Source organism: Hippopotamus amphibius, chromosome 6 (genome assembly GCF_030028045.1).
Source record: "Hippopotamus amphibius kiboko isolate mHipAmp2 chromosome 6, mHipAmp2.hap2, whole genome shotgun sequence".
NCBI classification, from domain to species: domain Eukaryota; kingdom Metazoa; phylum Chordata; class Mammalia; order Artiodactyla; family Hippopotamidae; genus Hippopotamus; species Hippopotamus amphibius.
In genome coordinates, this window is record NC_080191.1 from 16,072,878 (window position 1) to 16,096,618 (window position 23,741).

Sequence of the window (23,741 nt, forward strand, 5' to 3'; positions counted from 1 at the left end):
TACCTCAACATCACAGCGTCTAAATATGTCAATAAAATGAGGCTAGAACAGGATTCACTTACATGGAAGAAGAAAAATGTAAGTATTTCCCTAGACATTAATAGTTCCCTAGATAAATTCTCCTCTCCACTGGTAGAGTGAACATCTGGATATAACATACAGAGATATTTAAGTGACCATCTTCAAATTTTGCATGTTGGATATAAATACATTCTTCATCCTGACCTTGGCCACTGAAAAAATCCGTGCCTGTGTGCTTTGTACAATTGTGTATATGTGATAGGCAAGAGCAGTACCACATATACCAGCAGTCTTTTTTTTTTTTTAAGTGTCATGGGGGGTAGGGGGTGGCGACGTGGGAAACAGATCACTCTAGTTTTGAAGGAGCAGAGCGCACGGAGGAGTTGCCAGAGGCAGGATAGAGGTCTGTGCCCAAAGCAGGGGTCGGGGCCTCTGTGCTGAAACCCGCGGGGTGATTTGCACCGGAACTCCGCTGGGCGTTCACTGGTTCTTTTACAACATAACTCAGCTTCTCTAGACTGGGACGTGGGATTGGACAGGCGGCCCTTAGAGGACCCTCCTTTTCACTGCAGGCGCTCACAGCAGGAGACTCCGCACTCACAGGCGTGTAGGTTCTCGGCTCCCCCACAGCGTGCACGCCTTGCTCCCCCCGCCCCCCCACCGCATCTCCGAACTTGATCCCGGGATCCCTGCACGTCTTGGCTTCCAGGCCCGCTGAGGGCGGAATCCATGCAGGCAGCCCCCGGGGTCTTCTCGGAGAGGGGGAGTCTCCCCATGTCTCTGTGCTGTTTGCTCTCCTGGGCCGGGTGAAGGAAGGAGGAAGATGTTTGTTTATAGACCGGCTCCGGTTTCTTCCCGCGTTAGGACCGCGTTCCGGGACCGCGTAGACAGTGCCCCAGCGCCAGAAGTTTGCGGCACCCGCGCAAGGAGCCGGCGGCCTAGCCTCTCTTAGGGTTCGGGTTTGGTGTTGGTGGGTCGCGTGAGCCCATCTTTTGCTTTCTGGGGCTTTCCCCCTTACACTGACAAAGAGATGGGCAGGATTAGACTCTTAGCCTCAAGGAACTGGTTTAAAATTTCTCGTGCTAGAGGCGACCAGCGATTCTCGGAGCACGTGGGAGGCACCCGCGGTCCCGGCCCCGGCCCCGCCGGCGTGGTGGGCGCGGGCCGCGGGCGGGGTCGCTGGGAGGGTGCGAGGCCAGGCCCGCGCCGGGCGGGGGAGCGCCGGGGCCGCGTTCCCGCTCCAGCGGGGTTCAAAGATTACAAAAACAGGTGTTACGTCGCCATGCTAATTCACTCTCTCGGTAAACGCGGCTCAGACCGTTGTGTGCCGAGGACTTAGCGAGGGGGCTGTCACCACATGGCCGTGCATTCACTTTGTTTATTAAAGGACACATTCTCAGTTCATCGACTGCTGAGCTTCATTGGGACACTGGAGCAGCCCTCCCGGCCCCCACCCCCAGGACGTCGTCTTCGGTGGGAAGACTTCCATACGCATCTTGCTTCTGAAGGCAAAATAGTACATTTCTTCCGCGCAAAACGCGCCCTGTATGGGGAGCCGGGCACTGCCTGACCCTCCAGAGTCCCTGCGGTGGGCAAGGGTTTCTTTCAGACCGCGGCAAAGCACTAACACACCTGCACATTGAAGTAGAGATAGGCTTTACAGTAACCGCCGACTTCAGTGAAATCCTTTCTAAAACAGCAGGAGTAGAAAACTGCTTCTTACCCCTGAAGTGTCATTGCTTCTCCCGGCCGCTCCATTTTACCCCTTAGATCTGTCCAGGTTAGGGGCGGGGGAAGTAGGGAGAAAGAAGGATCTCAAGGAAGGTTCTTTCACTCTTACCAAACACTCCCCCCACCCCCACCACACACACACACACACACACACACACACACACACACACACACACACACTCTTTTCATGTATGAGTCAACTTGATCTTATCTGGTCTTTCTGGAATCTCGTGTATAAGGGAGCCACAGTACATCTTTCTCTGTATACCTACTCATCTGTGGGTAAGAGTGCATTACTTGGTGGTTGAACCGCCCAAGGCCAGGTCTCTAAGTGGCTACAGCCTCTGGGGAAATGACTCCTTCTACGTTTAGAGCTCATTCGCTGGATTCCAGTTTTGGAACATCTACAGCATCTCTGTATTTAGTTCTTTTTCAAAAAAGTCTCTCTGTTTTTTTTCTGTCCAGAACGTTCACCACCTCCTCCTGCCAGGTGTTTCCCAGATGTATAAATACTTCCAGGACGCTCCCATGGTCGTTCTTTGAGCTTCCTGCCATGGGGCGGCAAGGCGGTGGCAGATGTATGTATTTTAAACAAACACTCTTAAAGTTGTTCCGAATATCAGTGGGACGGCACACACCCCTCTTCAGAGTATATGTTTTCTCGGAGGCAATTAGCGCCACAAACGAGAAGACGAGTGCAACACGACTGGTGTTCTCACTCTTTTTATCGCTGATGAAAAAACTGCCTTCAAGTTGACCTCCAGGAGCGGAATGGTGACCAAAACCAAGCAGGGAGTCGCATCTGTAGAGAGTGATTCACAAGCAGCAATAACTGTCTTCCGGGGCGAGTGAACTTTTTCCCGTTATCTGTTTTCTGTCCTCCGATGACAGAGAAGGCGATTCAAATGAGACGTTCTTTTAAATAGAACTTGTCAGCAATAGTACTTACAAGCGTTTGTTTAAACGGCTCCTGTAAGGAATCGTGAATGTTGTAAATTCATTCGTGCAGACTGTATCCTTTCTGTAAGGAATATTCATGTTGGACTTTTGTTTCCTGAAACAAAACCCAACAAAAAAATCCTCTCTCACGTTTAAGATAACGGATTGTTGTGAGACATCTACCTCTACATCATCGACTCTGTCTAACTCTATTTTCGCCTGAAGTGTAACCTCTCTTCCCCTTAGTGTCCCCTATCTGCTCCCTATAGGAAAACTCCATGACTGAGCTTTCTATGGTGAACAAATCAGCCCCCAAATTCGACCCATTTCGAAAAAGACGCTCCTCTTTGGGCTTAACTTAAAGACGGGTATATTTATCCTCTCTGGCGATGAATTCGGTGTTGCTGTGGTTTCAGAGAAATGCGAAAAAGAAAAGAAAACCCCTCGGCCCCGTGCACGCTGTGGGCCCCGCGACTTGCCCGCTGGGAAGGGAGCGGCCGCCTAAGTCGGCCTTTGGGCGAAATCGCCCGCAGCCTGGGCGACTCTGGCCTCGCCTGCCTGCCGGGCGCCCGACCTTTGCGGCCCTAGGGGCCGTTGCCCGCCGCTTTGGGGGCGCCGCTGGCACTGCGGGGGCCGGCGCTCCGGGCTGAGTGCCCAGCCACTCGACCCCCGGGAGTGCAGGGAGCACAGGTCCTGCACATCGCCCTCAAGGCCTGGGAGGCCGAAAACGGCAGCTGCTGCGGGGCGGCGCAGACACCGGTGCCCGGGGCTGGCTGGTTAGGAGCGCCGCGGCCACGCGGGTAGCAGGGCTGCCAGCCGCGAGCTGGGGCGCGCTGGGGGAGGGGGGGGAGTGCGGGGCGTGCGCGCGTCGCTCAGCCCAGCCGGCCAGTGAGCGCCGGGCCCCCGGACTCGCCGGGCCAATCAGAAGCTTGGAGGTTTGTGAGTGGCACTGAGGGAAGGCGGGAGACAGGGAGCCCGGGAGTGAAGTTGAAGCTAAAGCTCGTGAGCCATAAAGAAGTTACGTGGGGGGGAGCTTTCGGCTTCCAATTAGGAATAATATTGGCTTCGTAGCAACGACCGAGGAGGAGGATTCTAAAACCACCTCACCCGTCCCAAAGCCCAAATCCCCTCCTTCTCCCACGCACCCCTCCCCCAATTCATAATCAAGAAAGGAAGAGGGAGCCCGGGCGCGCTCTGCTCCTCTCTGCCGGTGGGAAGCGGAGAGGCCCGCGGAGGGGCTTAGCTGGACGGTAGGCATGAGTGCAATTAAGAGGTGGGCGCCGCCGCACGCTCTGCCGCCAGCGGGGACCGAAGGTAGGTGAGGCGGAAGACGCCCTGCGCCCGCCCAGCGGCGCCCGCAGCTCCACGGCGGAGGGGGAGAGGCCGGGCGCCTCCCGCCCCCAGGTGCCTGCGAGGGGCTGTCGCGGATGTGCCACCTGTTAACCTGGCGCTGCCCTGCCCGGCGAGTTGCCGCCCCTGCTGGGCAGGGAGAGCTCTGGGTCGCCTCCTCGGCAGTCCCGTGGGACTTGATGTGTAAGTGCCACTTTTTGAGGAATCCCCGAGACTTGAGACCCAAGTTAGAGAGCCAGGTTCCGGACCTGCCAAAGTTGGGGGTGGGGGGGTGGGGACGGAAAGGTGCCCAAGCACCGTGGAGGAATTCTGATCTGCGGAAACCTGCCTTCCTGGGACGTGCGCCTGGCCTGGGCGCGGGCACCGGCGGCGGAGGGGCTCCTAAGGGTCTTTCCAATGTCTGCGTTTTGTGGTTTGGGCAACTTCCCAGGGGGCTGGAGGATGTGTATGACGGGGGTGAGAGCATGCGAGCATTATTTGCAGGGGACTCCGTCTCGCTGCTGATTTCTTCAAATCTTAACAAACAAACCAGCCCAAACCCTGAGCCTGGCAAGGAAAGCTGAGGAGCGCGGAGGCCCTTCCCGGCCATTTTTCAGAATTGGGGCGAGCGCGCGACTGCTTGTGGAGCCGCAGATCTCTTACGCTCTGATGCTGTTGTCTTCACAGTGGCCTGAGTTATCCGGCATTCGCGTTCTTCCCAAAGGGGCTCGGAGCCTCCTCAAAGGCCGAGGGACTGAGAGCAAACGTCGGGGATTATTATGTCGATTTCCCGAGGACCGGGGTTCACAGCGCGGAACCGAAGAACAGGCTGGATCCTCGGGGGTCTCGCCGGCATTTGATACCCAGCGACGCCCAGGACTGCCCAGGTCGCCTGCCGTGGATCAGCAACTTTCCTCTACTCGCATCCCATATTTTTAAAGGAAAAATTTTCTGTTCGCCGCGTTGGTCTTTTACGGCCATCAAAACACTTCAGTCTCGTCATTCAAAGTGTGCTTTATATTTTTGCCAAATATGATCGCTAGTTGAACGTTTATTTTTGGTTTTGGATGAATCTGTGGAACTTATGTTGTAAGAAGAAAGGGGGAACGAGACACGATGAAAGAGAAGTCCAAAAATGCTGCCCGGACTAGGAGGGAGAAGGAAAACAGTGAATTTTATGAACTGGCTAAATTACTGCCTTTGCCCTCGGCTATCACCTCGCAGCTGGACAAAGCATCCATAATCAGACTCACCACCAGCTATCTCAAAATGAGAGTAGTGTTTCCAGAAGGTAAGTGGCTTTGCCCAGAAGGAATTTCAAAGGCAGAAGGGGTATGGGATTTGCCAGTGAACGAGCCTACACCACTGGGCAAAGAAGTACATTCATACTTACATACACACTCTGCAAAGGGAAGTTTAGCATGCCTGCTGACCTAAGGACCTTGCTGGATTTAGAACTTCTATTGCCCGTCCGTGGTGCTTTCTACTTCCCCCCTAATACTTTCTCTTCAGTCCATCAGATATGTTTGATTGGGAAGGAGCCTAACAGTGCATTTGTCAACACTTAAATACTGGGCTCAATTGAAAGTACTACTAATCCAAACATGACTTTCTTTTTTTATTCCTCTTGTTAGGATTGTACCTAGCAGAGAGCAGGAACACCTCCAAATTTGTGTATTTCTGCTATGTCTAGCTAGACCCATGTACATGGAGCTAGCTAAGCCAGATAAATTCTCTGTATGTCAGTAATTCTGCAGACGAGGAGCAGGCATATTCATGAACAAATATGTTCTGAATTTACCCAGTCTCTTGACTGCTTTTAGCACATTTATTCTGAGTTGTTGAGATGTTCACTGAAACTAACTCTGGGGCTTGGTGATTTGCAACTCTGGGCTTGATATTTTTCTCTGAGATGTAAGATTGAGTTAAGATTGCTAGCCCCCTTAATGTGGCAGATTGGCAAACGAATCCCTGGGAAAATTGACTTATAAGGCCTAGAAGTTAGAATAGCTGAGCTGTTGACATGATTTAAAATGTGTATTTAGATGATCAAGATTCAGTGTGTGAGGACCAAGTAACCTTCATAGAACACTGTCCTGTATAAAACCATCTAGACTCACTAGGAGAAGGACTCTTCCCTCTTCTATTTCTCCATCCTTTCCTTTACCCACATTCAAATAACATATAAACAGATTTAAAAATATATTTTCAACATGTCTTTGCTGGGGGAGGAGGATTTTGAAATGTAAAGGAGAGACTACTAAACAAACAAACAAAAATTCAGGAGAAGAAACCCTGTTTATTTACAAACCAGAACTTCTTATGTGACCCAGTGAGGTTTATGTTATTGTTGGTTTTGGATGTTTGGAGTTTGTTGTTTTCTTTTAAAGAAATGGGGGAAGGAAGTAATCATACTTGGGCTTTGAGTTTCACTTTGCTTCATCTTGACTAAAAGTTATTATTTGAATCAAAATCTTGCAAAACATGCCCCCAAACTAGTCTGGAGCACTAAAGGAAAACTTTCAAATTATAGTTCAGTTTTACCCCAAAACTATAGATAGTATTATGGTCATTTTGTCTTAAAGCAATCTCATCTGATCCTGGAAACCATAGGAGGAGAGGAATCAAAACCTAACGTACCTGAAAAGTTTAAAAAAGAAAACAGAAAGGGGGAAAAAAAAAGGAGGGGGAACTTATATATTAAAAACCTAAATTTCCCATTCAAACTGTGCTGAGAATTGCTGATGGGAAAATTTCTATTATGCTACATTGCCTTGTGTTTAAAAAAGAGATCTCGTTGTCTTTATACTGTCAGCGCCTACTTTATAAAAATAAAGCTATTGCGAACTCCGCTGGCCGCTCTGTTCCTAACAGGATTATTAGCAGTGATTTGTCAGCCCCTGCGGTCTCAGTGGGCTTCCTTTCTGCGTGATTTCTAGCGGGTCTCGTCAATTATCGGTGCCGATGTCGCTCGCTGTTTGATCAGAAGAAGCATATGGTGCTGCTTGTGAGGCTGCGAGTAATCGCGGAGGAAAAGAATAGCGGGTCGGCTTCCCGGGCGGGCGCAGAGAGGGACAGAGCGCCCGGGGAGTCGCCAGGCCAGGGGCTCGTCTGTGTCGTGCAGACCCTGGGCAGACGCGGCCGGAGGGAATCGGGCTGGTTTTTGTTGTTTTGGTTTTGTTTTAAAGAGAGCAAGCTTTCTTGCTTAATTAAGTGCTAACTCCACAAATTATAAATTGCGTGATAAATAAATAGGAGGAACAAAAAGTAAACTCTCTTAGCCAACTTCTCGTTATTTAAAAAAAAAAAAAAAAGCACCAGTGAAGACTCCAGCTCGAGTCCCTTTGGTGGCCAGGCCGGGTCCCCTGTGGCTACTTTAAAGGCGACTGTGCTTTCTGCAGTCCCACTCACCTTCCTTCAGAGCTCTGGGCCTGGGGCCCCTCCTTCCTATCCCTTCTTCTGTGGATGTGTGTGAGTTTATGGGGAGGAGGGGATGGACGATGTGTGAACTCTGGGCACATCATTTATTTCCCTAGCTACTGTTGAGCTCATAACTCACGCGCAGCCTCCACCTGGTGAGTTAGACAGGGTCATCCGGACAGCTGGATCCTCGGGATGAGGTTTTACTTTTGAGGATAGATTAGCTTCCAGCCCTTTAAAATATTAAAGGACAGCAACAACAAACAAGAAAACCAACAGTTTTCAAAAGGAGTGAAATAATACAGGCCCGCAGAGCCAAGCACAACCTGCAGAGGGTGCCAAATTTGGGTTCAGCTGTTGACTGAAGGCAGAAGGGTGGACAAGACTGGGTCCCTGGCAGTGGGGGAAACCCAGCAATTTATATGGGGGTGATATTTTTTAGTGATGAGAAATGGAAGGAATATGTTTGAAAATGAAGTTCATTTCTACATCTGTCTTGACCCCGTCTTAGCACATAGTAGGTCTTCAATAAAAATTTAAGGGGGGAGGGGATACAGGTAGCTATTTCATCATGGTAAGCCTGCTCTCATGTAACATATGGATTTTGCAAGATATATAATCTAAAATAATGCTAAATCTGGTGGCATCTTAGTTATAGGCATAAAAATGACTGTAAAACGCCATTGCTTTTGCTCATATTACATTTTATTTATAATACCCTGTAATTCCAAAAGACTTAAATCAAACAGAAATCCTTCCATACTTATATGTGAAAAAATTAAAACTCCTGAAAATATAGCTAACTCTCTCCCTCCTCATTCGCGGAATACAAGTCCCCGCCGTACTCCCCACCTCCAGTAGATTCCTTGTCTGGGAGCAAACTTCAGCTTTTATTTATCTGAGCAGATAAAATTGAGCTGTTGAGGGAAAAATGAGAAAGAGAAAGGGAACAGAGGAGTGGGATAAGGGTGCCTGGAATAATTAAGAATAACATTAGATTGGAGATTTCATAGTAAAAACAAAAACAAAAACTCTGGGACAATTACTGTGAAATCATTAGAATTGCACATTTCCCAAGTGGTAACATTCTATTGTAAAATAGCCTTGCAAAGGAAGAATTGCACATCTAGATATGTATATTTTTGGTGTTATCAAAGCAGAAAAGGGAGGATAAAAAAAGAGATGAAGTGACTTTGTGTACAAAAAAAAAGACAAATTCAACTAAAAATATGCATTTGTTATCCAGATATAATACAGTTTTGACTAGGGGTATAGTGGCTTGCAGAATAACCTTTGAAAGGATTAGATGTTTTCAAATCTATGGCCATTCAGAATCTTGATAACTACCATTTCATTGTCAAGATGTCTTGGGCAAATAAAAATAATGACAGACTTGAAATTAGTAACTGTGTAGGAAAGAAAGTTTCTACAAAGGCTGGAAAGACAAGGATGATTAAGTAAACCTCCACAGACACTTTCTATAATATTCAAGATTGAAATCCTTAATCACCTTATGTGTTTTGAGGCCAAGAACTGAAGGAGAAAAAGAGGTCCCATTTCCCACGTGGATGGGTGATTTAAGGCTGTTTGTCTTGCTGCTTGGGGAAATGATTGAGCATTAGGTTTCCATGTTTATTTTCTTACAGAAGTTTTTCTCATTTAAACGCCTTTAAGCACAGTTTATGCTCCACGCTAGTTTTCTCTGTTTAATTCCAGTTTTGATGTTGACTTAAAATGTAGAGTGCAGAACTAAACTCCGTGCAGAGCATTTGCAAGGCAGATTTATGTGCTAGAAATTGTAGATTGGATCAATGAAAAAAAGTACTTTTTTTTTGAAAAGGGAGTAATCACGAATAAAACCAATAACAATAGCAACAACAACAAAACGACAAAAACAGGGTATGATAAGCTATGGTAGAATGCTTTAAAGCAGGGTACAATCCCCCTTCTGAAACTAAGATCAGGTTAAGTTTCCAGCGGACAAATCTGATTTCTAGGGGAGTTATTTTTCAATTCTGGGGAAATCTTGGCAGCTTCCAGCTTTTGCAGAGACACATGTGGACACAGAATTCGAACCTATGGATTCTTGCCTCATTTCTTTGTCGGTTCAGGTATTTCTCAAGAGAATAAGGTTTAGACCTTACGATTTTAGCTGTTCACCCATTGCCAGTCTCTATCCACGGAATTTTAAATTTTGCGTGGGGACGGGGAATCGTCAATTATTTAGCAGTGGGCCTGCTAACCAGAAAACACTAAAACTGTCCGGGGATTGAGGAGCAAATCTTCCTCGGGTAGCACCATCGGGCAGGCGGCTCCTGCGCGGAGTCAGTCGACCTCGGTGGCTGGGACCAGCCCAGGGACAGAGACCTTGTCGGAGCCCCCGCCGCGCCTCGCGCACGGCCCACAGCACGCAGCGGGGAGAAGCGTGTAGGCCGCGGCCGGCCGGCCGGGTCGGCGCCGTGAGGCCCATTCTCTCCCCGCGGCGGCGGTCCGCGACCCGCCCGCCTTCGCCCGTGTGGCCGCAGCCGAGGGTGCGCCCGCTCGCGTCCTCCTCGCGGGGTCTCCTCACTGCCCGCGCGGCCCAGGTCTCTGCCCTCCTGGGTCGCGAGGACGTCTCCGCCCGCCCGCCCTCAGCAGAGGCCCGGCGTGCGCCCGCCGTCCCTCGTGCTGCGCGGGCCACAAGATCCCCCCCGAGGGGCTGCTGTGCGTCTGTCGAGCGAGTCCTGACCACCAAGTGGGACAGAAGCGGGACAGGCCCGCACGGCGGGGCAGACCCGTCGGCCTCGCCGGCGCAGGCCTTGGGACGCCCCGCTCGGCCACCCTCGGAGGCCCGGAGTCTTGGGGAGACACCGCATGACGCTCTCGGCCGCTCGCAGAGCACTGCTGACAACCCCTCGTGCATGTCTGTCCCACGGGTTAGTTGGGACCTGGCCGAACCCCTCCTGCCCCTCGTTGCTGCAGGTCGTGTTCTCTCGGGGCTCGACCCCGCCCTCGAAGCCCTAGCTTCGGGGCTGGAGCATGACGAGGGCGCAGAGTCAGCGCTGCGACCGCCGGGCTCCACACTAGCATCAGCGGATGCCTCAGGCGCGGCTGGAGGTCTTAGAGACCGGCAGGGGAGGGCAGGGCACACACGCCCTGTGGGGGCCAGGCCCAGCCCCGCGCGGCCACCGACACCCTCGGAAGGTCGGCCACACCCTCCAGGCGGCCCAGGAGGCCGTGCCGGGAGGGAGATGGGTGTGCCTCGGTGCGCGAACCAGCCTCCTGCCCAGGTGACCGCTCCAGGCGCTGGGTCTCTCGGCTAAGCGCGCCTGATCTCCGTCCCTCTCTTCCCCAGAGAGCTCAGCTGCTGAGGCTCCGGGAGCCCTAACACGAAGGCCGTTTGCTTGTGGGCTGGGAGAGGGTTGGACAGTGCGCTCTCAGTGAGGAGGCGCAGGCCCTGTGGAAAAATCAGGTGGCTAAGTCCCCCTGGGACCAGCAGTTAGGAGAGCGGTGTCGCAGGGCTTTGCCCGTCTCAGTCACCAAGTTGTGGTGAGATCATGGGTCAGCTCCCCCAGCAACCCCATATTGCCTGAAAGGCATATCGCGATCCATCCAAGTGATGAAGGATACGGGAACGACAAAAAGGAGGACCTTTCTTTTGAGATATAGTGTTTATTTATTAAAGGAGAAAAAAAAATGCAAGCAGTAGCAAAAGCTCTCCTCCTCTTTCTGTCTGAGTGAAGGAGGCGATGATGCCCGGTCTGTAATCTATATTTTGTCAAGGGTATGAAATTCATTCCGAAGGCAAAGCTCGATCAATTTATTTTTGCTGCTTGCAATAACACAGCTGGATGATGCTTTGAGCTCACGCTAGACTGGGGCTCATCATTCATTCGCCAAGAACGGGCCTAAATTGTGCCTGTGGGATTAGGTCAATTTTAGTGGATCTACTTCGCCTCATTTGGTTACTAATTGGTTTCTTGTTTTATAAATCGAAATCTCATTTTCAGGAAATTACAAAACCCGTGCAGTCAGTCCATTGAGGTAATCCTTGGGTCAGGGGGTATTTAAATGGAAATGGCTCAAGCGCGCACGGAGGGTAAAGCAACAGTGAAACTTCGCCCGGGGTTTCACATGAAATGTGAGCTAGCCCTTTAGATCCATAATAGATACATCCCTTCTAATACTACTTATGTAAATATGATAAACCAGACTTTAAGGGAAGAGGGGGGCAGGGAGAAGCAAAATTTATCTGCTAAGGTTAATGTGGCATATCTTGGAAATCTTCCAAAATAGATTATGTTTTCCTTTGTCTTCGGCCACTTTAGCTGGGGAAAATCCTTTTGTCTAAAACCCGATTTAGTTATCGCCTCCCTCACAGAGCTCCTTTTCTCCTTTGCAAAACCCCGTTCCCTCGGCCTCACCGAATTACAAGAGAATCTTTAGATCTTGTTCCCACTGTAATCCTGCCGCAAAGGGAGCTGGTTTCCTCCTCATTTTAAACAGACAATCAAAGGATTTGCGAATTTTCTGCGGTAGGTCAAGTGCAGCAACGAAATCTCAGCTTACCCCCCTCGCCAACTGAAATTGGGTGCGGGAGCGCGTCGCTGCAGGCAGAAGGTGAGGGGGTCCAGCGAGAGGGGTCTCTGGCCCACTCCGGGCTTTTCGGGAGGTGAAACCCTTGACTAGGGCTCCGAAGATGTCCTGGGCAGGCTGAAGGGAGAGCTCAGCCCTGATATGAGGTCAGGAAAGCCTGGCAGGTAGACCAGGGCAGCCAGTCCCTTATCAAACATTAACCCAGACATAACTATGTGACGGAGATTTCAACCGGGAACAGAAGAGAAGGCAACGCGCCGTGAAAGCAAAAGGTTCCTTAAAAGGTGGGGGTGGGGTGCAGGAGAGGGCGAGGGAGGCCCCTGTCACCCTGCGCCCGGCGGGCTGTTTATTAACCTGCCGGGAAGTCTTATTTTTCCCTGGTCGGCGCATACTAATGAGGCCGCAACCCGAGACCGCAAGCAGCCGAGGCTGGCGCCGGGAGTTCGGAACCAGTACTTAACCCTGAGCCCAGCTCGGGGGATTTCCAGTTGATTCGGGTCGGGAGGCGGCTCCCGACCGTCCCCAGCCGCTTTGGGGGGCCTTCACGATTGCAGCATAAAGACGTGTGTTGGCTCCACGCGCAGGCTTCGCACCCTCCGAGGAGCTGAGGAAGGCAGGATTCCGGACGCAAGGCGGCCGCGGCCCGCTCCCCGATCGCCCGAGCGCCGGGCCCCTCGGCCCCAGCAAAGCTTTGGGCTGTCAGGCCTCGGCCGGGCCCGCGGCGTCCAGGGGCCAGCGCCACCCGCGTCCCGGGCTCTCCCGGCAGGGTCCTTTCCCCTTTCCCGCGCGCCGCCTCCCGGGCCGACCCCTCCCGCCACTTCTTCTGGGTGGGTGTGTGTGATCGGGGATGAAAACGGGAGCAGGTCGTGCCGCAAACCAAAGAGGATAGCCTGACTGAGACGGGAGGAGGCAAGAGAAGGTGACAAGGCGAAGGGGTGTGTACAGGCGGCCCTGGCGGAGGCCCTCCCAAACGGTCCGGGAGGACCACAGGGATCAGGGCAGGGGAGTCACTCTGGCGAGGGAAACTGGGGAGGACGGAAGAATCTGGAGGGATTGCCGAGAAGCGAGGGAGGGAGAAGGGCCCGGCGGGGGCGGGGGGAGGGGGGAGGGGGCATCAGTGTTTGCGGAGCAGTGGGGAAATCGTTAGATTTATTTAGATGTGCAAACACCCAGAAAGACACGATTCGAGCTTAAGGCGCGCTCCCAGTTACTCGTTACCAGGGTTTTGATCGTTTGCTTCGGAAGCAGCTCCTGGCCAACACATTTTAAGAGTCCAACTCCGTGTTTTATTCTGAAAGATCCGCCCCCAGCCCCATATTACAATGAGAGTGTTTGTCATTGGGTGCTTCATAGTGATTTGTCCCGTAATGCAGTAAATCACCCCTCCCCCCACATTAATTTCAGAAGCAACATTGTTAAAAGATATTACCCGTTAAGTAGTTTAACCTCGGTCTTGACAAGTTTCTTCTGCCTTATTTTTCATTTTCTTCTTGAGAACAGGTACTATAGCAGACTCCATATTAATTTTTTAAAAAAAATCAGCCACGGGCGTACAGGGAGTTTTATTTTTTAGGCATCACCAGAGAAATGATTTGTGGCAAAGCCTGGAAAAATCTTAACGGTAGCATCAAGGAGAGGAAGGGACAGTGTTTGTTAACAGATGATACCTGCGAAGTAGAGAAGGGAAATGATTCTCTATGTCCAAAAGGAAACGAAAATATTGTAAGATGGTGTTAGCACCTGGAAATAAGTGACCTTCAGAAAGGTTTCTCTTGGGGTGGGCAGCGGAGAAGCTGCGGTTAGGACGTGTAGGTGGGGGACGTGTAAGAGGAAAGGCAGAGGAAGGGTTGCAGGGGGCAGTTGGTGCTGGAAGCCATCCCCAAGCAAGTGAATTTTTTCCTAAGGGGATTAAAGTCAGAGGCCAAGGGGAGGAAAGTGGCTGGAGAGCCCCGCAACCAATCAGAAAGCCCACCAGGACAAGCTGGCCTTGGCCTGCAGGCTCAGGTCGTTCCGGGGCGGGCAGCGGTATTCACTGGATGTGTGGACACCCTCGGCCTCGTGATAAGGGTGATGAAACCTGGGGTGAGAAACAGTGTCCCTCGCCCTTCTAAGCACACTAGTGAACCTACACAAAAGTTAGGGCTGTGGTGCGGTGTCGAGGCCCCTTCTGGGCACAGACTGTCCGCAGCGACCACTTTGGGTCCTGCCCGGGGTTGGGGGGGGAGGGGCGCTCAGCCAGGGCCCACCCCTTCCTGAGAAGCCCAGGCGGGTCGGGCAGAGGGAGAGGGAGTCTGATCTCTGTTAAACCCTTGCGAAGCTTGAGAGGGCGGAGCCTTAAGGTAGACCCTGGCGTCCCTCGGGTCCAGGTGGGGAGGGAGCCCGGCTGGTATGCGGTCCTGTGTGCAAGCTTGCCTGGGGGACAAAACCGCGAAATTCGTCTCAGACGGCCGGCCGGGTGGGAGTGCGTCTTTTACGCGTGTCTCTGTGTCTTCACAGGGCTCGGCGAGGCATGGGGCCACTCGAGTAGGACCAGCCCGCTGGACAACGTAGGCCGCGAACTGGGCTCCCACCTGCTCCAGGTACTGACGCGGGCCTCTCGGCGGCGCACGTGCTTCGAGGGCCCGGGTGCCCGGTCGGAACCAGGCTTCTTGTTTCCCAGAAAATGGGATCCGGTCGGGAGGTGACCGACTCGCAGCCCCTAAGATTCTTTATAAAGTTAAAATGTTTAGCTCTTAACCTCGCTGGGAGTGGAAAGCGCCGCGAGAGGCGGAGAGGGAGACCAGGTGACAATCGGCGCGTTGGGTTTGGAAAGGAGCCCAGTGAGGCCCCAATCAGGAAGGCTGAGCCGAGGGAGGGGTCGCCATCTGACACCATTCGGCAGAGGGAACCGAGCGCCCTAGGCCAAGCTGCCGAGGCCGGGCTGCAAAACCGTCCGAAACGAAGAATTTATCCAGGAAATAACGGGAACCTGGTAGAAATGCCCGTCAGTGCTTTAAGCCTACACATCCCGGATCCAGCTGCGTCCACAACTCGTTTCATCTCCTCCCTGTAGCTCCCGGGCTCCCTCCTCTCTCTGCATGCGCCCTCACCCCAGGCCTGCCCGGGCGGTGTACAGACCCTCGCGCGTGCACACATGCACCTCCCCAGGTAATGAGTTTATCCAATGTGGAGGCGCCCATCACCGCGTTGTTTGCAGTGTACACCGTTTTAAATTGCCCGTTGCCCGCGTAAGTCGCCTAGCAAATATTTAAAATAGTAAACCTCCCGGTGGCGGTTTTAGGCTTGACACTTGTGTCCCACCTTGCACCCCCTTATTCTTATTATCCAAGTTCACTACGGGCTCCTCACGTGGGAGCCTCAAACTCCAGCAGCATCAGATTGGAGACTCTGAGCCGGTTCTCCCTCCTGGGCCAGGCACGAGCAACATCTCATGGCAGGAGAGAGGTGGACTTTCCTGTCCCATCACGACCCTGTCTCTCCTTCAACCCCAGAGGCCAAAAGAGGTTTTAGTTTCATAGAGCAAAGAGAGGTGCCGTGTGAGCATTCCCTCCCAGGCCAGCCTCCACACCTCTGAATTTAACTAAAAAGGTACTGTCTCTCCCCTTTCTCAGGCACACCATCCATCAGTTGTCTCTCAACAACTGACCCTCTCCAAACCTCTCCATATTCCCAGCTAACTTTCCTTATCAATACAAACAAGAGAACAAAACTCAAACAGTCCGTCACCCCTTCTAGTTCTTGCCCAATCTTTTCCCTCGGCTTCATCCCAAACTCCTTACAGGACTTAATGATCCTCTCAGTTTCCATAACTTACCCTGCCCCCTCACTCCCACATCGCTGCAGTCTAGCATCTCTCCCAGCTGGTGTGCTCTGCACAGGCTCCACTATATTTTGATATCTAGCATAAGATTCTCATCTCTTATCCTACCTGACCTCATTCATTCTACAACCATAGGCAGCTCAACTGTGTGCCAGACAAAAAGCCCTGCCCTCATGGAGTTAGCATTCTAAGGAGAGCAGACTTGCAGACCCACCCAGGTGCACTGCATGGTATGACAGGTGGTGTAGGTGCCATGGAGAAAAAGAAGTAGGTGAAGGAGGGGGGCCGTGTTTAAGTGGTACCATTTAAATGGATGGTTGCAGAGGAACTCACTGGGAAGGTGACGTGGGCAAAGACTGGATGGAGGTGACACTGCTTACTTGACATTCTGCCTGTCCTACAGTCTCTAAAGTCACACAATTTCCTGGATTCTTCTCCTTCTCTGCTTACTCTTTTTGGTTTTCCCACCACTGTCTGGCTGTAAATGCTGGCATTTCCCCAAGGTTCCAGCTCTGTTTCTCTTCTCACAGCTTCAAGGCTGCCTGGGCTATCTCAGCCAACACCACCACTTCTACTTCTTTCCCCACATTTGCATGACCCCCACTGGTTTCTTGTCTAGACACCTTTTCTGAGCGCCAGACCTTTATTTCCTACTGCTAACTGGACCCATCCAAATGGAAATCTGGGTATACCTAAAGTTTAGCATACCCAGGACAAGAATTCATTATCTCCTCTTCCCAATTTCCACTCATACAGAACTCACTGTGCCTCCCTAAATTTTCAATGACCTTGAAGTCAGTCTCATCCACCACAAATTCCACAATAGCCAGAACCATTTTTGACTTAGACTCTTCCCCCACCTCATCTTCCTTGTGGCCACCCAAGTTCAGGCTTGACCATCTCTGGTCTCCTTATCTCCACTCTTTCCTCCTACGGGTCACTGTCCACATTCTGCCAGGAGGAAACACACACACACACATACACACATCTAAGCATGCTATTTGCCTGCTTAGAAACCTCTGTTGGAATCTGATGCCTGCAGGAGCATCTCCAAATTCCACAGACTGACATCTTAAACTCTCCAAAAATCCAGCACCAGTGTACTTCCTCAGCCTCATCTCTGGCACACCAAACTCATCAAACCTGAATACACCAGATCCACCCTCCCCCCAGCTCCAGTCCCTGCTTTCCATACATCATTCCTTCTGCCTAGGATGCCCTTCCTCTGTTTTCACGTTCAAACTTCCTCTTCAAGTTTCTGCTCAAAACAGCTCTTCTAAAGCCCCTCTGATTCTCCCCCAGGCCTCAGGCTGCTCAGCCTCCAGGCCCTTACAGCGCTGTCTATTCAGCTGTATGGTCATTATATCTGTCTTTAGGCCAGTTGTCCCTTTTGGACTTCCAGCTCCTTGAGAGCAGGATCTGACTCATTCTTATGCTCCACTGCTTGGACTGAAGCCTCATTCATAGAAATAAAGGAACAGTGAAAGTCTAAGCCTGTCAGTTTGATGCATCAGTGTAAACACACACATACATACTGTAGCACTACTCTATGTACTTGCTACCCGGAAAGCCTCTCATCTCCTAAACCCCCTTCTCCTGGACTCTTTCCAGAGCCACTGGCCAGCTGCCTTCTATCTACAAACTTTTCAAACTGCCAGCCCTTCTGCATCTCCGAGTGCCTACTCTTTCCCAAATTCTGCTAGCACTCTTTCCATTACAGAATGTGCCACTATGAAACTCTCCAAGACTGACACAGGGAACCTCTGGTTCTCTCAGTGACCATCACCCCAAGAACCTAACCCACCTGTTATCACAGGCAATGTTTGTGTATGTTACAGATACATCAGCTTTGTCCATTTCAGTGAATCCTCAGTCTTGGAGGGCAGTAGCCTCGTCTGCCACTTCCTAGGGTGCTGCATGTCCCCTGCTTACAAATTTGGAATGAACAAAAGAGACTCTTGTAGCTGGTTTTCTTTTGTCTTATTTCCTGCCAGGCCCTGTCTACTCCATCACTTGGCATTTCTGGCAGAACTTCTGTATCCTCCCCCCCCCCCCCATTTCTCCCAAAGGCCCAGAGAGCTCTCCATTCAACAGTTTCTGTCTCCCCAGACGCTGGATGGCTTCATCTTTGTGGTGGCCCCAGATGGGAAGATCATGTACATCTCGGAGACAGCCTCAGTCCACTTGGGTCTTTCTCAGGTAGGTGAGTGGTCCACACCTCCTGCCTTCAATGCTTACAGCAAGGGCTGGAGGCAGCAGGCAGGAGGCAGGAGGCAGGAGGCAGGAGGCAGGAGATAGAGTTGGGGTGGGGCTTTCCCAAAGCTTTTCTATGTGTTTCTGGGACTGGAAACATCTCAGTTGACAGGAGGGCTGGATCTCCACACCAAGCCCAAACAGTGTCTACCTTTTGAGCTGCTACCATAACCCAAAGACCATGAGTATGGTTACATACCCAAGTCTTGATGTCTTCACCAGAACATTGCCAGGAAAATGCTGCTGCTGCTGCTGCTGCTGCTACTACTACTAGTAGTAGTACTACTACAATTAGTATTATCATTCTTTCATAGATAAGGAAACCGAGACTTAGGTTGCAATAGGTAGCAGGCAGCAGAACTGGAATTAGAACTCAGGACGACTCTAGAGCTGTGGCTCCTGTTCTCATAGCCCTGCAGACCCCCTGGCTCAATCTTCCAACCCCTCCGTGGGGCATCTCACCACCTCGGAGACGGTGATAACCCCCTCTTTACAGGTAGAGCTGACCGGGAACAGCATTTACGAATACATCCACCCAGCCGACCACGACGAGATGACGGCGGTGCTCACGGCCCACCAGCCCTACCACTCTCACTTCGTCCAGGGTAAGGTAGACACGTGCCGCGTGCCGGTGACCCTGGGGACCATCGCAGCCCCTGGTAGCCCCATTAGCCGCGGCAGGGACCGTGGCGCCGCGCCGGCTGTCTCACGTCCTGCGCCTCCCTGCCCTCCTCTCTCCAGAGTACGAGATCGAGCGCTCCTTCTTCCTGAGGATGAAGTGCGTCTTGGCTAAGAGGAACGCGGGCCTCACCTGCGGCGGCTACAAGGTGCGGGGCTGAGAGGGAAGATCCACGCCAAGCGGCGGCCGCGGCCACCGAGCCGGGTGCGGGTGAAGGGGGCAGGACAGGAGGCGCGTGCGGCGCGGGAAGCGGGTTCCTGCGGCCGGGACCACCCTGGAGGGCGTCCCCCGCACGCGTCCCAGCGCCGCGCGCACCGCGAGGGCCCTTAAACTTTGCCAGCACCTGGGGACTGCATTTCAAGCTTTCGTGCGTCTCACTGGGTCTGGATATGTCTGGTCACTGGGGATTTTTTCTTTTTAATTTTTTAAGAACTTTTATTGAGAACCGCTGGGGATCTTAACCCGGGGTCCGCAGTGGGCCTGAGGGGTGTGTAAAGCGTCTGAAGTGGTCGGTAACTTCGGTAGATTCGCAGAGTTTACTCACAGCGTCAGATTCTGCCCCTCCCCGCGAGAGGTTAAGAACTAGCGCTTTAGCTGGAATCCAAGGTTTTCTTGTTTAGGATGCAGGTTCCAGGGCCCCATTTCGCGATCCGGATGCATTAGGGTCGGCTGGGCTCAGGCCTCTGCGTCTTCCTCAGCTCCCAGGTGAGCCCAGTGGGGCAGTACAGTCACTCCCTCGAGACACGTTGGAGCCCCAGTAACTTTGGACCCTTCGGGGCACGCGCGTGGCCCCACGGGCGTTCATGGTCGAGGAGAGTCTCCAAATGTTTCAGTCCCTTCCCCACCTTTCTGGATGTTTGCTGGCTGTGGCTGAGTCTCCCACCCCCACCGTCCGCCTCAGGTCATTCACTGCAGCGGCTACCTGAAGATCCGCCAGTACAGCCTGGACATGTCCCCCTTTGACGGCTGCTACCAGAACGTGGGCCTGGTGGCCGTGGGCCACTCGCTGCCTCCCAGCGCCGTCACGGAGATCAAGCTGCACAGCAACATGTTCATGTTCCGCGCCAGCCTGGACATGAAGCTCATCTTCCTGGACTCCAGGTGGGCGGTCTGGGCGGGAAAGGGTCACCCCTGGTGGGAGGGCGGCCCTGCTCCGTCGCTGAGAGCGCCTCGTAGACCTTATGAGTCCATTTTGAAGTGAGGGTGGGCACTCAGCTCTGAGGTGGCTGTCGAGGGTGGGGACAGGCAGGCAGCCGGCCCTCACCCCGCGGGGATTGCTCTCCGCAGAGTGGCGGAGCTGACGGGGTACGAACCTCAGGACCTGATTGAGAAGACCCTGTACCACCACGTGCACGGCTGCGACACCTTCCACCTGCGCTGCGCCCACCACCTGCGTAAGGCGCCACCTTGCCGGGTGCGGGGGTGGGGGGCGCTGGAGGGAGGGGTGGTAATGTTGGCAGGAGAGGTCCTGCCAGCGGTTGCCCCAGCACTGGCCCATCTCATTTCCCTCATCATCCGTGGGCCCTCACACTTGCCTATGGAGAGTTTCTGGGTGAAGTTCTCCCAGGAGGAGTCTTGTTCTCCTATTGATAGTACCCCGCCCCCCGAGATGGAAACAGACACCGAGGCTAACCCAGTTGGCTCCCGCGCAATGACTCGCTTCAGCTTTGGATATAGCTTTTCTTTGAGTGTCATCTCCCGGGACCGGGGACGTGAGCATCGGAGTTCAGCGGCCCAGACCTTGCCTTGCGTAGTTAGAACATCGAGTCCCGGGAATCCCCCAACTTTAAGTACTCCCCTCTTTGCTAATCGTGAGGGGTCGGAGGACTCGATGGAAATTAACAGGACATTCGGTTCGTTTGGGAACGTTCTGGTTGTCTTTCCCTCCTGCCTGGGCGCAGTTATTAGGGTTCACGGGGGACCCGCACTGCCACCGCCAGGGTTTACATTTGGGCGGATTCAGGAGCTGGTCCGTTCTCCATCAGCTGCCTTCTGTCTCTCCGTCAGTGCTGGTAAAGGGGCAGGTGACCACCAAATACTACCGGTTCCTGGCGAAGCAGGGCGGCTGGGTGTGGGTGCAGAGCTACGCGACTATCGTGCACAACAGCCGCTCCTCCAGGCCACACTGTATCGTCAGCGTCAACTATGTCCTCACGTGAGTGCAAGTCTGGGCCCCCTTTACCCACTCCAGGCGACCCCGGATTCCACAAGGATGCAGGTGGTGGGCAAGGTCGGGTTAGGCGAGGCTGGGGTCCACAGGGGTCGCGGGTTTCAACCGCGAGGGCTGGCTGGCTGTGCTGGGAGGCGGCAACTCCAGCACTTTCATCGTTGTGAAGAGACTTCCTTATGTTCTAGAGAAAGTTTAGGAGTTTTTCCATCCACAGCCCGTATTTGCTTTCTAGTGCCTCTCTTTTAACGTTTTAAGAGAACTCTGCATTAAGCAAAACTTAATGCGGCAGGAAGAGAGAGAGAAGAGGAGAGAGAAGGGTTCCTCGTAAGAAGCCGTTTATAGTTAACAAACAGGACATCTGTTTCACTTTTTCAAAGCTGGGTTTGAAGTTCTTAATTTTAACCAGAGTCTCCAAGCAAAGTTAAGAGCTCTGAGAGAGTGATTCCTTCCCTGAACCACAAAGGGGGTTTGAGTGACCAGGAGCACCTAACTTTAACCTCCAGAAGGCAAAGGGACCCAATCCGAGCTAAGGTTGCAAGTCTTGGCGGGCTCCCAGGACCCATGAGTTGTGCCGCATCACTGCGTGAGGCCGGCCTCGAGGTGCCACCTGCGGGGCAGCTGGCCGCATTGGAGCCTTACTCTTTCTAGAAACAATAATCGTCTCTGGTAACAAGTGTGGCTTTGCAGGCTGATCACGTGTCCTGGTGTAGCACTAGTGAAGAAAACACATTCTGTATAATGTTTGCGAAAGTAGAATTGCTTAGGGTTGAAGCCTTTATGAAGAACCCTTTTGTGTGTGCAGTTACTTCTTCTTCTTCTTCTTTTTTTTTTTTTTTTGTTTTGGTGGAGGTTGAAATTCTTGTGGTTTTAGGGAACCTCAGCAATTATTTACTTTGGAAGCATTGACACACAGGGCACTTAGTAGCAATGCTATTTTGACATTGGGAAGCTGGTTAAAGGGTGCTATTTAGAATCAGAATATACTATTGTCCATGAGGACTAGATTCATTTCACGTTCTTTTAAATTAACAAATTAAAAATGTAGTAGTTGGAAATGTTATGCTTGGCAATAAGACTATTTACTCTGTGCTCTGTTTAATAAGAAAATTTAATTCAATAGGCTTGGAAAATGAATTTGGTTTAAATGAGGATTCAGTATTCAAGAATAATAGCTGGTTATGAAGAGGAACTGCTTATTTCTTTCATTTCAGTAAATGGTACTAAAACAAATAGTTAGGTTTTTTTACTAGCAAGAGGGCTGTGGATTTTAATACAGAGCAGAAAACATACCAATATTAGGGGTACCATGAAAAAAAATCTGTTTTACGAATATGGTTTTTCATGTTATTAAAATAAACGTAAGACAAAATGGCAAAACATAATTCATAAAATAAGCCACTTTGTGGAGCAGAAGTATTAAAGAGTGAAAAATTAATGTTTGCTTACCATGGAAAGGAAATGGACATTCTTTAAGAAAGTGCTTTGTATGTCTGAGGCATCACGAGCATTATACATACACTCGGTTCTCTGGTGGGTGCCTGTGGTTAGTAATCATTTTTTATCAAACAGCAGGGTATACAGTCACACAGCCCCATATAAATGATCAGAATGCACGTTAGACCTCCCAACGGGTAAACTTAATTTATGTTTAGCGTCATTTTGAAATATTCTGTTTTGTTTTCCAGTGGATAAGTGTACTTTCTTTCTTCTGTTGACTCTGTCATTCTTCACTTTACACACTTCTTCAGAGCTGCAGGATCAGGCTCCCAATTTTACATCAGATTAAGAAGATGTAATGAGGATAAATGGTTTACAGAGGGAAAAATAGCATGGCACACGTTTTTCTGAATGTTTTATACCACTGAATGAAAGTAGAAATAAACACACAGAAGCACACAAGATGAAAAGCTGAAATTGATTACCCTTTTATGAGTCTCAGCTCCAATTCTTTGTATAAAAATTCTTAGGACAATTTTTATAGCTGCAAATGTGGAAACTGCCTTAGAAGGAATGTCATCAAGTGGCTCTGTGTATGTTGACAGGATTTTCATAATGAACAGGTTGCAGTTTGTTTGATGTGTATATCACACATCTGGCTGGAAGTTACTAATTTACATTGTCTTAGCAAATTAAATAGATGGCTATTGATTCTCTATGGTAGCAGTGAACTACTACATACATTTGTTTTCAGGGCTAGTTCCTTATGAAGCCTGAGAATGATAAGTGAATCCTTTCCAAATACACCACCTCAAACAATATGCTTAAAACCACAAGCCCCTCCAAATAACCTGACAGGCGAGATATTTTCCAAATTTAGACATTTTAATAGCATACATTGTGAAGGGGTTTTCATGTCATGAAAGTAGAGGTAATTTTAAATAGTCATTGGTCAAATAAAGGTGTGGTATTTTGGTGGAAGCTACATTCATAAGAAACTCATTTTTTTAATTGGGCACATTGGGAATTTATTTGAAGTATTTTTTAAAAATTCATTCTGAAATAATTTTACATTTTTGGAAAAGATGTAAGAAAGTATAAAGCACCTCTGTATAGCCTTCACCCAGATTTTCAACAGTGGTTAGCATTCTGCCACTATGCTTTGTCATTCCAAATCTCTCCCTTCCCTCCCTTTCCCCCTCCAGATACATACACATGTACATATACATGCACAAATACCAGTCTTTTTATGAACTATTTGAGAGTAAGTCCAGCCATCACGCTCTTTTACCCCTTAAAACTGAAGTGTGTGTTTCCTAAGAACAAGGACATTCACTCATATAACCACAGTAGAATTATGAAAAGCA

At 51.0% G+C, this 23,741-nt stretch overlaps 1 protein-coding gene across 1 annotated transcript in view; it reads left to right on the plus strand.

The window, feature by feature from the left end:
• Nucleotides 1-4,967: 4,967 nt before the first annotated feature.
• Nucleotides 4,968-23,741, plus strand: part of SIM1 (SIM bHLH transcription factor 1) — a 67,503-nt gene continuing 48,729 nt past the window's right edge. The window contains exons 1-8 of the mRNA XM_057739518.1: nt 4,968-5,311; nt 14,512-14,594; nt 17,945-18,034; nt 18,585-18,693; nt 18,830-18,915; nt 19,669-19,868; nt 20,055-20,161; nt 20,775-20,922. Of these exons, the coding sequence (XP_057595501.1) occupies nt 5,137-5,311; nt 14,512-14,594; nt 17,945-18,034; nt 18,585-18,693; nt 18,830-18,915; nt 19,669-19,868; nt 20,055-20,161; nt 20,775-20,922 (998 nt within the window). The 5' untranslated portion in view covers nt 4,968-5,136. The remainder of the gene's footprint in view (nt 5,312-14,511; nt 14,595-17,944; nt 18,035-18,584; nt 18,694-18,829; nt 18,916-19,668; nt 19,869-20,054; nt 20,162-20,774; nt 20,923-23,741) is intronic.